General features: G+C 38.2%; 1 protein-coding gene across 3 annotated transcripts in view; it reads right to left on the reverse strand.

Moving 5' to 3' along the window:
* The window catches only part of LOC144061371 (protocadherin-15-like), a 254,801-nt gene that overhangs the window by 99,532 nt on the left and 140,386 nt on the right, over positions 1–14,883 (reverse strand). For all 3 annotated transcript variants that reach the window (XM_077581760.1, XM_077581759.1, XM_077581758.1), the window contains 3 exons: positions 11,102–11,308; positions 8,192–8,326; positions 3,618–3,767 (listed from right to left, as the gene is read on the reverse strand). In XM_077581760.1, coding sequence (XP_077437886.1) covers positions 3,618–3,767; positions 8,192–8,326; positions 11,102–11,308 — 492 coding nt within the window. The remainder of the gene's footprint in view (positions 1–3,617; positions 3,768–8,191; positions 8,327–11,101; positions 11,309–14,883) is intronic.

A 14,883-nucleotide genomic window follows, 5' to 3' on the forward strand; every position in this document is an offset into this window, starting at 1 on the left:
GATTGGCTGTTACCTGAGCCTGAGCACGTGATGTCATTTTCAGTCGAAGGCAAGTGGCAAAATGGCCCGCCTCCTGAGATGGATAAAAATGGCTGGATTTTGCTGCATAACTCATATTCCACAAATGTAATATTAATCAGAATGTCATGGTTAGACTAGCGAACGTTCTTAAAGGTATTAATTGTACATGAAAAACAATTAGGCTATTAAATTAATCATGGACAAAATATGAGCTTTTTACTGCTGAAAATGGAAATAAGTTAAGTATCCCTTTAACCAATCACAATTCAAATTTGCCGCACAGAATAGCATCAGCCTTTTTCTGTCGTCTGTTTGGTTTGGCAGAGCAAACCAAGCTCAACTAGTGAAAGACGTCAGACGCGGTTTGCATACATTAAAATAATTTTAAAAAATCAGCAGTATATGGTGAGTATGTAATATATTGTATTTAAATGAGCTTTATCATATTGGATAAATGTTTATTATCAACTTCTACAGTACATGTGATGCATGTGGCACAGTTGTGTGCTGTTATGACTTTGTATCGTATTTAATCGGTCATAATTAACTTGTAAAAAAAAAAAGAAAAAGAAATAAACCAAATTTTTTTTTTTTCTTAGAGATTAACACAGAAAAGAAGACAAGCATAATGACATTCAAACAAACAAAAAATAATAGTACGAGATTTTGTCAATTTTTTTGCCAAAAGTTATTTTAATCATTATATATATATATTTTTAAATTAATCAACTATCAAAATTTTATTCTGTCAAATATCAGAATCAGCATTGGTCTTAAAGGAAAAAAAAATCCATAATGTTCATAAATCCATCGCTGAAGGCCGAGTGAAAATGACATTAAATGAGTTTTATCATATTGGATAAATGTTTATTATCAACTTCCACAGTACATGTGATGCATGTGGCACAGTTGTGTGCTGTTATGACTTTGTATTGTATTTAATAGGCCATAATTAACTCGTAAAAAAAAAAAAGTAAAAGAAATACGCCAATTTTTTTTGGGATTTTTTTCTTAGAGATTAACACAGAAAAGAAGACAAACATAATGACATTCAAACAAACAAAAAATAATAGTACGATATTTTGTCAATTTTTTTTGCCAAAAGTTATTTTAATCATTATATATATATTTTTTTAAATTAATCAACTATCAAAATTTTATTCTGTCAAATATCAGAATCAGCATTGGTCTTAAAGAAAAAAAAATCCATAATGTTCATAAATCCATCGCTGAAGGCCGAGTGAAAATGACATTCAACCAGTTTGTGTTGCTTTCGCGCCATTGGCCTATTTTCCACCACAAAGCCCTTTTGTACAGCGTGGAATCATTAATTGGCTCCATTTTACTCCTTGACCCCCCCCCCCCCCCTACAGCAGTGAATATAATGCACTTGCACACAGCAGTGCCAGTGGCAGTGGTAAATATTTGTCGACCTATGCTAATCTTATAAAGTTTATATATATTACTAAACAGCCGAGGAGAAACAAGCCTCACGACCTATTGATTCTTTTTTTTTTTTTTTTTTTTTTACTGGAGTGTGTAAAGACACAACCTTTTACAATGGACATTAGTCATCCAGCATGGATGCACGCTCCTCGACGATGTATGCCACAGGGTGCATCCTTCAGTTGTTTATGATACGGCCGAAAAGACAGCAACAAGTCTACATGTGCCGTTAAAAAGGTCTCAAAGGTGGTGTGTGAAAATTCACTCAGTAGCACCAATGCTAATGATAACTTCAGTGTTTCGAGTATCATGCAAGAAAAGCAACTGGATGTTTGTGCTTTTTGCTGCAACCAGTTAATTATAAAAATGTTCCATGTTCCAATCTCAGTAATGCACATTGGTGCCTTCAAATACGGGTTTGATTTGTACTGTGACCATGCTCAGAACAGCACTCTATAATTGAAAAAAAAATAAAAAATACATAGAATAATAATTTCATTAAATAGAATGTACCGAATTACACAGTTTGTGCATGAGGATTTAATGCTGCAATATAATTCATTGTGATGGTCCCTCTGATTTGCCCAGTTTGGCCACCAGGAGACAGTATAATGCAGGCATGCAGACATAAATGCAGACTTCTTTTTTTTTTTTTTTTACAGGAGAGCTCAGTATTGTTCATTCGATTTGACATCATCATTGCTCTCCTTTTTTTTTTTTAAAAAAATCCAACAAATCAATTAAAAAAATTTAATAAATGTTTATTTTTTTTTTTTTAAATACATATACATATATATATACACATATACACACACATATATATATATATATATATATATATATATATATATATATATATATACCCTTTTTTTTGTATGTGGGTGAGTATGTGTATGTGCGTGTGTGTGTGTGCGTGTGTGTGTGTGCGTGCGAGCGTGTGTGTATTCATCAGTTCACCTAAAGCCCATTAAAAAAAAAATCCCATACTAATAATATAATATAATAATAAATTGCCAGATGCAGAAACATCAATGTAAGTTATCACGATGTAGTGGCTCTCGCTAACAGACAGAATTAAGTAACCGGAATTAGGTTAAAAAATGCAGACTTCTACTTTAAGTGTCTCTTTAACATAATGTATTCATTTATTTTTTTTAGTTATTCTAAGTTTTTATCTTTAATTTTTATTTTTTTTTTTACACAAACTACAACTTAAGATAAAGATAATGACATACATACACCCCCAAAAGTCAATAACAAATAGAAAGGAAAGTATTGCAAAAAGTTCTGCCTGTAATTAATTATTTATTGTCATAAATATTGACCAAAAAAGAAGTTATTGTATTCATTATATATCTTTTTTTAATTTTATGGCTGATTGTTTGGTTATCGGAATCAAAATCCATGTCACTCGGGCCCTGGTAATTTGAGTCATTTTTCCAAAGAGGATAAAGAATATAGGCCATTGAGTTGAGTCTTGTTATATTATCTGTCTACATGTATTGTGCACCATTTTGTGTTTAAATATCCTTTTCCTAATGAGTCTTGAAACAGTGACTATCCACTGTTAGCATGTGAATGAAGTTTTCCATTGTAGCCTATATTAGCATTAAGCTAGCGAGGCCATTTTTTAGGCAACATTGCTTGATTCTTTATAATACACAATGCATGTCTTTTTTTTTTTTTTATTTAATTTAAAAGCAACTTCATCTGGAGGTGGCATTAAACATCTGCAAGCCTCTTTTTGAAGACTTGTTCACGAGCTGCCAAAATCCTGCTCAGTTCATTTCCACCTGAATGCTTGGAATTTTTTTTTTAAATAAATCAGGCCGAGATACATTATTTTCTATTCTTATTATGAATCACTACACCGTCCACATTATTTTGAAGTGGTTATTTTAAGGCAACCTAGCGTATTAGTGCTTCACTATGTGACATTTTGCAAATGTTAAAGCTGGCCTTCACTATTTGAAAAGGAGATAACAAATGTGACTGATTCATCTCGCCTCTTGATCGCATGCAAACGTGATAAACGGTCAAAGCAAAGCGCACCTTGCGTGTCAAGACTGCGAACGTGATTGTCAACATTGGCGAGTTGCTGAGAGAATCCGCCGAGCGGGCAGAAATGTTTTTTTGTGCGTGCCGATTACCTGCAGCACCGTCTCCCCGGGTTGCATGTCTGTGAATAAATCCACGCTGTAGGACACCTGAGCGAACGTGGGCAAGTTGTCATTGGCGTCGATGACTAAGATGTTGACGGTGACGGGGCCGCTCCGTTGGACGCCGTCCGACGCCACCATCTGTGCGGACGACACATATTGCGCAGGGTCGAGTTGCTGTAACCTTGCGAGACAAGAGAACTGTAGGTTTGATGAGAGCATCGCAAACATGTTGCGGCAGGTGTCCTTAATGGAGGTTAAGGAAGGATAAAACAAGTATATAAGTAATGCGTGACTACTATGGATTTGAAAGAAAACGATCACTATTTGTACTTTCATCTTTAAAGTGGAAGTCAACCTTAACTCTTTGACTGCCAAAAACGTTAAATAACGTTTAGTAAAACCCTATGGATGAGTGCCAAAGACGTTAAAAGACGTTTTTTTTTTCAAAACACAGGTGAAACTAACCATTTTCTATTGTTGATTACTGAAAAACGGAATAAGGTAGAAACAAACTTTTTTTTCTGATGAAAGATGAGAGTCCAATCTTTCATTTGGTAGTATGTGTGTTTCCATAGTCCAAACACATAATTTTCTGTGGACCTTGAAAGATCAGTCAAAAATGCTTAAATCGGCTGGCACCCACGGCATTCCTTTTCTGAAAACGTCTGGCAGTCAAAGAGTTAAACATTTCTTGACAATAATATGTTATATGTGACCTCACTCGTCTAAACATGACATTCTGAGTTATGAAGCAAAATCCAAAAATGGCGGGATTTTGCTGCTTAATTCCAGAATATCATATTTAGGACTAGACAAAGTGCAATTTCTGCAGAAAAGCTAAATGCTATTAGCTGAATGCTACGACTACGAATGCATGTGTGCTTATGAAGTCAATTGAAAGATAAATTACTAAAGTACTCAAATGTGGTGTAATTTGAACCCAGGTAGTCCGTGGCGGAAGGCAATTGCTCTAACCATCGAGCTAACTTTACTTGTTGGAAATCATGGCTAATAGCGTATGTATTTTGAAAAGTGTCAACTGATGAAAGCTAACATATTTAATCATTTCAGTGAAATTATAATCGTATCGAACCATCGAATGTACCAAAATATGGTCCGGGCAGGGTTTGAACCCAGGTTAACCACTGAGCTAATGTGACTTGTTCCAAATCATGGATTATGGCATATTTATTTTGAAAAGTGTCATCTGATGCCGAAAGCTAGCATGTAGGCTATTTAATCATTTCAGTGAAATTATAATGCATTTCTTGATATGGTAGTCAGTTGGTGTACATATATAAGATTTAGCATAATGGGAATGGATATATTTGGAATGTACAGGCAAAGGTGGGATTCGAACCCGCGACCTCCTGGTTACTGGACAGTGCACTTTACCAACTGCATCACTGAGCAAGAAGAGGCTAAGTTATATCTCTTTGACTGCCAAAAACGTTAAATAACGTTTCGTAAAATCCTATGGAGGAGTGCCAAAGACGTTAAAAGACGTTTTTTTCAAAACAGGTGAAACTAACCATTTTCTATTGTTGATTACTCAAAAACGGAATAAGGTAGAAACAAACTTTTTTTTTTCTGATGGAAGATGAGAGTCCAATCTTGTTTTGGCAGTATGTGTGTTTCCATAGTCCAAACACATAATTTTCTATGGACCTTGAAAGATCAGTCAAAATGCTTAAAATTGGCTGGCACCCACGGCATCCCTTTTCTGAAAACGTCTGGCAGTCAAAGAGATATTTATGGAAATGGGCGTGGAAAGTGATACTTGTCTGTCCCATTGAAAATGAATGGGGAAACGTTGATATTTAACGTTATATGTTACGTAATCTGAAATCCGAATATATACCCTGGGAGGCATTAATTTTTGACGCAAGTTGAAATTTGAACGGTGTAAATCGGAAAGTATTATGTGGGAGTTTTTAAACGGCAAAAAAGTGTGGAGAATAAAAATCACAAAAACATATGTGGGAATGCTTCAGCATTCAACTGCATAGAACATAATATTGTCCAAAAAAAAATTGGGGGGTTGACTTCCTTTTTTGTACAAAAATATGGCATCAAACATTCAGGAATTTGAGTCTTTTTTTTTTTTTTGTATTTATTTTTATCATTCCAGATGGATACATGCAATTGTATTACTTATTTTAGCATACTGTCTATATTTTTCAAAAAGTTTCAAAACGGTATTTCTGTTTAATTATAGAAGCAGTTTTTTCAGAACTATCCAAAGGGCAAACAAATTTATTTCCACTATAAACTAACGTCTCGTCAAGCTGGCTCCGTCTAATTTATTCTTCTTGTTAATCATATTGGCCCCCCCATGTGACCTCTGAGTAATAGTAACATGATCAAAATATTTCAAGATGCATGCGCTTTTTCCCCAACTGCCCTTTGCCGGACGGATACAATATGTGCAATAAAACAAGTGAGTGAGGTTTTATTGAGACAAGCCTCGCATATTTGCGTTTTGACACAAGGTTAATCTGACAGGAGAAGGATGTGTTTATTAAATGGAAAACTTTACAAGCAGCGCGTAGGAGTGATATTAAGGGTGCTTGTATAAAGCTTCACCTGCAGGACAACTTCTAAACGGAGCAAAGAGATTTTTGAGAGTTTTTTGCCCCACCCCCCCACCCCCATATTGACTATGCGGATCATCAGGATTTGGCTGAGATTAGAAAAATGTGGCGAGCAGAGCAATAAAATAAAATGAGCATAATCAATTCTTTTCAAACTATTCCATACCCAATTTTACCTTTTGCTGATTAAGCAGAACTTCATAATTACGGAAAGCATCGCACCAAGTGCCAGTTTTTCCACATTTAAAGCCTAGTAAAAACCCGTAATTGGCTTCTTTTTAACTGAAAAAGTGAACTTTTAAAGCCAAGTAGATGAAAATGATGGCAGCCGCCCGCTGGCTGTCTGCTATTGCGGCATGTTAAAACGAGTGTGTGGCTTAAAGGTTGCCCATTATGGAAAATGGACTTTTTAATTGTTTGTTTACAAATAAGAGTTGCACTAAAAACTCATGGGCAGATCTGCCAACATTTAAATTCATTCAAATGCTTTTCACCTGCTCTAGCCCGCACCCCCAAAAAACATTTTGTAAAGTTTATATAATTGTTTTTTTTTCATCATATATTGAATAGAACTTTAAAAAATTAAACAGTTTGCGCATCATTCTTGGCCACTGGGGGGCGTTATAATAACTGGCATGCAAACACGAACAAAAGAAGACTTTCACAATTACTTTGACTCCGAAACCACAGTAATAAGTCGTTTTTCACAAAGGATAAAAAAAATATATGCCTGAGTATTGTTATAGTGAACGTTTAAATGTTTCAATGCATTGTTTGTGTTCAAATATCCGTTGCTTAAAGTGTTTAGACAACACAGGTGCAAATCGTTAGCCTGTCTATTCTGTTATCCATATAGTATTAAGCTAGCAATTCTAAATTTTAAATACTGTACTGATGTAACAAGAGGGGCTAATTGACATAATATTGACCTTACACTGAGCTGCTTTATTACCGTTAAAAAAATAATTATCTTTAACTTGGAAACCTTAAAAAAAAAAAAAATGCAAAAAAAAAAAAAAGGCAAACTTCATAATTCTACTGTCACACACTATTTTGTTGCACACAAATTTGAAAGAAGAAGAATGAAAACATAAAGTAGGCCAATTTCAAACTCGTCCTTCATTCTAAAAACAGTTGGGTCAAAAATAATCAAACTATTGGTCAAAAATGGAACGATCCTCTACTTGGGTCAATTTGACCCAAACTTTGAGTCAAGAAATGTCTCTTTTAAGTGTAAAACAACTGGTAAATATTGGTCATATCCTTTACTTGGGTCAAAAAATGCGGTCATTTTGTATAAAACAACCCAGAAAGTTGGATCAAATTGACCCATAAAGAGGATCGGTCCATTTTTGAGCCGTAATTGGATTACTTTTGACCTAACTGTTTTTAGAGTGTTGTTTTTATTAAAGATTATTGAACATAAAATCGACTTTAATCCTGCTTTTTATGCGGGTTTAGGGTTAGAGAATGTGACAGCTGTTGATGACACGATGGCATGATTATTGAAGTATGTATGTGTGAGATCATAATTTAAGTGTATTTAAAAAAAAAAAAAAATGTTTTGTTTATTGACACAGGGACTTTAATTGTGTTAGTATTATTTTAAATGTGTAAACACTTTAAAAAAAATTAAGTGTTGTAAATGCTATAAAAACATGCCTAAGGAGTATTTAAATAAAGTATTTCCACATTGCAGACCTCACTTATTGTGGAACAAAACCCCGTGATGGAGATGGCTTTATTGCATATCGTTGGTGACGGCAGTCCTGGAACTTTCCTGACACACCTCATACATTGACGAGAACATACAGTGCTGTTGAAAACCTAACAAAGGTCGAAGGTGCGAGATGCACCTGCCCCCAGACTTTGCGTGTGCTCTAACCTTCAACTCGGACAAACAAACAAGAGGAGCCGCAGGTCAAAGGTCAGCGGTAATTTACTGCGGCAAATAGAAGAGGAGCGTACCGTGAAGGTGTAGGTCATCTGCTTCTCCCGGTCCACGGGTTTCAGCAGCCTCAGGTAGCGGATTATGCCGGTGGAGGTCAGGCCGAAGACGGCCGTGTAGTCGTCCTGGGTTATCTTCAACATGGGGTCTTTAGTCTTGCAGCGGCGGAGATATGGAATACAACGAGAAAGGCGTTACCATGACGACGTGAACGCTTCGTCCAAGGCTGAGGAACGCGAATGTCTGATGCTTATAAAGCGAGGAGTGAGAGAACGGATGGATCGATGTGTTCTTAACGTGACGATATCAATAAATGAATTATTTCTACTCAAACAGCCATCGCCACAAAGAAAAAGAAGATGCACGCCGCTGATGAACAAAAGCTTTCGCAGAAGCGCACAACTTCTTTGTCTGCGCGTGTCCGCCGCGGTGGTTGGGCGCATTCGATTAGCGTCTGCCAGTCTGCGTCGGTAAACATCACAACAGAGACGGTTATCGATTACGTTCCGCGTGTCTACCCTTCACATTTTCTCCTGAAATGCATAAAAAAAATTAAAAAAAAAGATCTTTTGAAAGGTGAACTGAGGATGGTGGATTTCTCTTTGGGGAAGATGTATAGAAATGTATTTATATAGAAAAGCACACCTTCGTGTTATCAAACACATGCCAAAAGTCTCAACAGCAGGGTTCGAGATGCAAGCAAAGTGTATAACAACACAGCAAAACACTCCAATAAAACACACGCAAGTCAAATAAAATATTGACATTTTCCATCAATACTACACTCACTCGTCATAAAGTACACCTTCACAATGTAATGACAGCTGTGTCCTAAAATTGCCTTTACAAAGATAACAATGCTTACTTTACAGAAATATTTAATAATATGCCACATTTGTGTTTATATTTTTTTAACGATCACTTTAGCAACATTCCTAGGAAATTATAATGTCCCATCACGGGTTAGCTACATTTAGAACAGGCTACTTTTGGTGCCTGCAGCCACCACGTTGGTGACCCCTGACCTCGAATGACAATATCACAATCAACTAGTAGCGTTAGCTTCCACGGTAGCAGTACTGGAGGTGTTGCAGAAGTAAACACAGTAGCAGTTTTAGTAGTTGCTAGTCGTGTCATAATAGTAATAGAATCACGATACCTCACGATACAATAATTATCACAACATTGTGTGGAGGTTGGCGATATATAAAAAAAAAAAAGTGCACGATACTGTATAAAATATTCGCTACATTGTAAAAAAAATCTATTTAAAAAAAACGCTCCTATTGGCTCAGCAGTGCAAAGTATCATGTTCACAACGATGTCTTTTTTTTAGTTTTTTTATGGAGATGTTGACAAATATTTGCTGTTATGACTGATTTATAGGAGTTCTAACTTCTAAAACATTCCTAATTAAAATTAAACTGCCGTAATAAAATAAACACCAGAGGGTGCTAGAAGTGCGCGAATGAGATACAACCTCACATTTTTAAGAGATGTGCTGCTTTTAATATTGTGGCATGACAACGATGATATTGTGGCAAATTTAATATCGCAATATTGCAATATTACGTTATTGTTACATCCCTAATAGTAGTAGTAGTAGTAGTAAAAGAAGAGTAACAGAAAATGCTGTAATAGTAAAAGCAGTAGCTTTTATTAACTCATTGAAACCCAATAACGTGTAAAACCGTTTTTGAATACTTTGCCCTTCACTCCCCAAAACATTTTTTTAATGTTTTTTTTTTTTTTTTTATGCAATAGCATACAGAAGGCTTTGATGCAGCTTCTGACATGACGAGGTGGCTTAAAGCAATGGTAGCTATTAAAAAAGCGGCCAGCAGGTGGCAGCAGAGTATAAGAGATCAACCAGGGTCATGTTGCAACAACTTCTTTTTGCCAGTGTTTTCAAAAGGAATTATGAATATTGATTAAACTTAGCTATATTCTAATGCTAATTGATACAAAATGGAAACAGAAAAAAAAATGTTTCTTTCCTGATAGTTTTGGTGTGTTCCGTGTTTTTATATCATTACAACACAAGTTTCGGTGGGCCTTGCAAAATCAGTCGAAATCCAGTAGACCGGCCGGGAGCAAAGGGGGTTGCTTCAGTGAAAATGGCTGGGAGTGAATGAATTCATATTAATAGTAGTAATAGATATAATAGTACCAGAAATAGTAGTACTGGTAGCACTAATAATAGCAGTAAGAGTAGTAGTCAAAGTAGTAGTAGTATTCGTGATGAAAGTGTCTGTAGTAGTAGTAACAGTAGTACTCCAGCATGTGACCATGTGACTCAAAACTTCTCATTATTCCGCCATTAGCTTGCGCAGGTGTACCATTTGAGCGCCTCCATCATCCTAATGATCTCCAGTAGTCATCCTAAGTGTTTCCCCATGCACAGGATGGAGGGACGTCCTGAGTGAGACTGCAGATCCAACCCGCCAATCTTGGCTTCATTAGCCAGCAAATGAATCGTAACCTATTTACAATCTGCGCTAAATTTGCACGTATTAATCAGATCAGTGCCAACGTGGTATACATTCCGCAGCACACTAAAACCAAATTCAACTCAAATGCAGATTTAATACTGCATCGTTAGGAGGTACGCTGGCATGAATGAAGAAGTCATTAGGGTTCTGCTGCTGTTCTTTACAGGGCAGGAATTGTGAATTAAAGGCGTTATCGCAATGCGCTCAAAACTCAGGACATCCCCATGATATGATGATCAATTCTGCATATGTTTGTGTGTGCGTCACAGCTTCAAAAGCATCCCTTTTACCTACAGGTGTATCACCAGGGGCCAGCTACAATGATGACAAACATAGGAAATGACTCATAAATGGAGGATAAATATGGATCATTATTCTTCGACGTGTATGAAATGACAATGGCTATGATTGATCGATGTCGCATGCCGTCCCTCGTACCTCCTCTACGTCGTTATCCAGCGCCACTATCCCCAGCGGCGCGGTGAGGTTGGCCCCGGCCGAGATGGTGGTGCCCACCGGGGACGACTCGCTCACGTAGCCCTGGTAGGAGACAAACTGGAAATACGGCGCCTGGTTGTTCTCGTCGAGGATTTCCACAACCAGGTCGGCGTACGCTGGCAGGGGGTGGCCGTTGTCCTGTTCGGCCTGCCGACACAAGATAAATAAAATGCAGTGGTGCCTCCAGTTAAATCATCTACCCTCTCCTAAATTTGCTGAAACTAGTGGCATATTGGTACAAAGGAAGTATATTAAAGTCTATCCAAAACGTAATGCTTTGGCACCTTCTAGTGGTACAAAGGAACTATGCAGAAGATACTGGAGTAGCTTTATTTACACAGGCCATTACCATGTCTAAAAAAAATTTAAAAAAAGTAGTGCTATACCGCCATCTAGTAGTATCTTGGCGCCAAGGAACTATGTTGAAGAGAGGGGAAAAGCTTTATTTATAAAAAAAAAAAAACATATCTAAAACAAATGTAGTGTTTTGGCGCCATCAATTGGCAAAATTTGCTGAAACTAGTGGCATATTGGTACAAAGGAAGTATATTAAAGTGATGGGAGGAGCGTCATTTACACAGGCCATAGCTGTGTCTATCCAAAACGTAGTGCTTTGGCACCTTCTAGTGGTACAAAGGAACTATGCAGAAGATACTGGACTAGCTACATTTACACAGGCCATAAACATGTCTAAAAAAAAGTAGTGCTATGACGCCATCTAGTAGTATCTTGGCGCCAAGGAACTATGTTGAAGAGAGTGGAAAAGCTTTATTTATAAAAAACATATCTAAAACAAATGTAGTGTTTTGGCGCCATCAATTGGCTAAATTTGCTGAAACTAGTGGCATATTGGTACAAAGGAAGTATATTAAAGTGATGGGAGGAGCGTCATTTACACAGGCCATAGCTGTGTCTATCCAAAACGTAGTGCTTTGGCACCTTCTAGTGTCATATTGGTACAAAGGAACCACGCAGAAGATACTGGAGTAGCTACATTTACACAGGCCATTACAATGTCCAAAAAAAAAAAAAGTAGTGCTGTGACGCCATCTCGTAGTATCATGGCGCCAAGGAACTATGTTGAAGAGAGTGGAAAAGCTTTATTTATAAAAAACATATCTAAAACAAATGTAGTGTTTTAGCGCCATCAATTGGCATCTTGGTGAAAATGAACTATGTTGAAGTGACTGGAGGATCTTCATTCACATAGGCTATAACCCTGTCTAAATGAAAGTAGTGCTTAGACACCATCTAATGGCATTTTAGTGTAAAGAAAAAAACATGGGGGAGCTTTATTTACACATTTAAAAGTGTTTTAAGTATAAAGTTAATTTTTTTTTTTTACATTGTCTTTTTACATCACGATTTTTTGTGGGTATTAAATATAAGACAGCGAGCTCTGTTTTAAACGTATGCAGGGCCGCTGGTAGTTTGAGTGATGTTGCCAAATGCAGGCGGAAAACAACGTGCGGTCGATCCTCAGGATGTAATTTAAACGAAATGTAAAAGTTGAGCAAATTTAATCAGCGGCTCACTGAGGAACGGGGCCTTAATAATTAGCACGGGCGCCCTCGTTTATGCGAGCGGCGATGTAATTAGAGGATTGGACTGCAAAAGGCGATGAGCTTTCCATGCGTAGGGCAACAGGCTGAGTTGTAAAAGTAAACAAGTGCATCAGTCAGCGCACGCACATCGCTCAGAATCAACGGAACCGAGGCGGATTGTCTTTGATGAGTCTGAAAGGGCTGCGAGAAACTTCAGAATTCAATTGCAAATGTTACTTTGCATTTTGTTGATCCATTTCTGGCAACATGAGGCATGCAAAAAAAAACGCAACATTGAAGCTCCACTCAAATCAACTTTGAGAATCCATTAGAACACGAGTTTGACTTGGGAACGAGATGCAAGGTACACCGCAAACATTACAATGCGATTCGGTTTGAAATATTGACGGATGGTTGCCCCAATTGTTGACGATTGACAAAGAACGGACTCACAAAATTCATCGACACACCCACCTCTGACAATATTATTCTCACGGCGCAATACGCAGTCCGTAACTTCAGAGTGTCGTGCATCGGGATCAAAATGGAAGCATAAAGTCATTTCCCTTCTATTTGCAGTGCGATCAATTTTTATAACCTGCTGCATTGCCACACACCAACGTGCGTGTAATCCTATCCGATAAGTGTCCCCAAAATGTGAGTTGAGAGCAACCCAACCGGATCAAACTGAAGCAAAGCGCTTGTGGTTCTGCTCTATCCTATAAGCGCCCACCAGGCCACCCACACCGAGGAATCATTACGGCTTTGAAAAAAAAAAAAATACAGATGAGAGACTGTGGGAGGCGGCGAGTGAGGCAACATCGGTTTACGCCACGACCTGAGACGAATTCTGCACTTGGGCTCAATTTTGACGAGCAGATTGACAAAGTGCGAGCGTCGTCATTGGTGCTAATTGTTGAAATGTGTGTGTGTGTGTGTGTGTGTGTGTGTGTGTGTGATGATTCCATATTGCCGGTTATTCCGCCTTCAAGCCTCCAGATGACATTACGACCCGGTTTCGTTGCCACCGCAATGTCACACAAGACTATCTGCCTACACCCACACTCTCCTTACCCGAAGATCCAAAGCGCTCTCTGGAAAAAAAAAAAAAAATGAAAAAAAAAAAAAAAACACCCAGGGGAAAATGGCTGTCATTGACAGATAAAGTGCGCGCACCATCTCAACATTCTAACACATTTGAGCCTGGTAAAAGACAGACCGGCAGTGCAGTGTTCTCTTGAGAGTCTACTCTTTAGCCAGGTCCCCGTTTGTGGGAAGCGGCGCTAAATGACCTCCGCTCCCTTGCGACCAAGCGGGAGATTCACTGCTTATCGCTTTTCTCGCGTGTCTCCCAATCCCATCCTCCTCTAAAATGTCACAGCGGACCGTTTTGTTTCCCTCTCCCGGTGTATGATAAGAAGACTTCTCTCGCCGTATAGCTCCATTTGTTCCCGTTTCAGAGGTACAGTGCAGCAAGTTGCGCGGCGTTCCCGAGACACCAAAGTCTAATTTCCACTCGGGTTCCTCAGTGCCCGTTCTCAATTGTACTCCCTCCCCCCTTTCCCCCATCTCTGTCGATCAAAACTCCGCATGCATCTCCGGTGTTCCTGCTTCCCGTTTTAGCTCCTCTTCCTCTCAACCCTTCCTTCACAGTAAACAGGGAGTTAAACGCCGCGCTCAGAGGCGTCTACAGGTTGATGATCTTATCGGGAGGGAGGCACGATTCCATCGGTTCGAATTAGGATTCACGCGAGAGAAGCTCATTTTTTTTCCCCCTCATGAATCGTCACATCTACTTAGGCTCGATCACCAAAGCGGTTCTAGATAAGGTACGCCAGCCGCCAGCGATTGAGGCTATCTACGTGGAACAGGTGGACAAACCAACTCAAAGTCAACTTTTTTTTTTTTTTAATCATATGAACTTCCTAGATTAGAGTGAAGATGGACATGGTCTTGCCAAGACCCTAACCTCAGAGTTACAAACTGGACCAGCACTGCAAAAAAAGTCTATCCCTAAACTGCACATAATGTATATACTACTCAAACTGGACCGGTCCCATAATAAATAATAAACCGTACCTGAAAGATCACCAGGATATACCTAACATTTACAGTGGATATTAACTGGAACAGCACAAGAATAAAAACTAATCCTAACGTTGGGGTTCAAACTGGATC

The sequence above is a fragment of the Vanacampus margaritifer genome, chromosome 12, assembly GCF_051991255.1.
Source record: "Vanacampus margaritifer isolate UIUO_Vmar chromosome 12, RoL_Vmar_1.0, whole genome shotgun sequence".
NCBI classification, from domain to species: Eukaryota; Metazoa; Chordata; class Actinopteri; order Syngnathiformes; family Syngnathidae; genus Vanacampus; species Vanacampus margaritifer.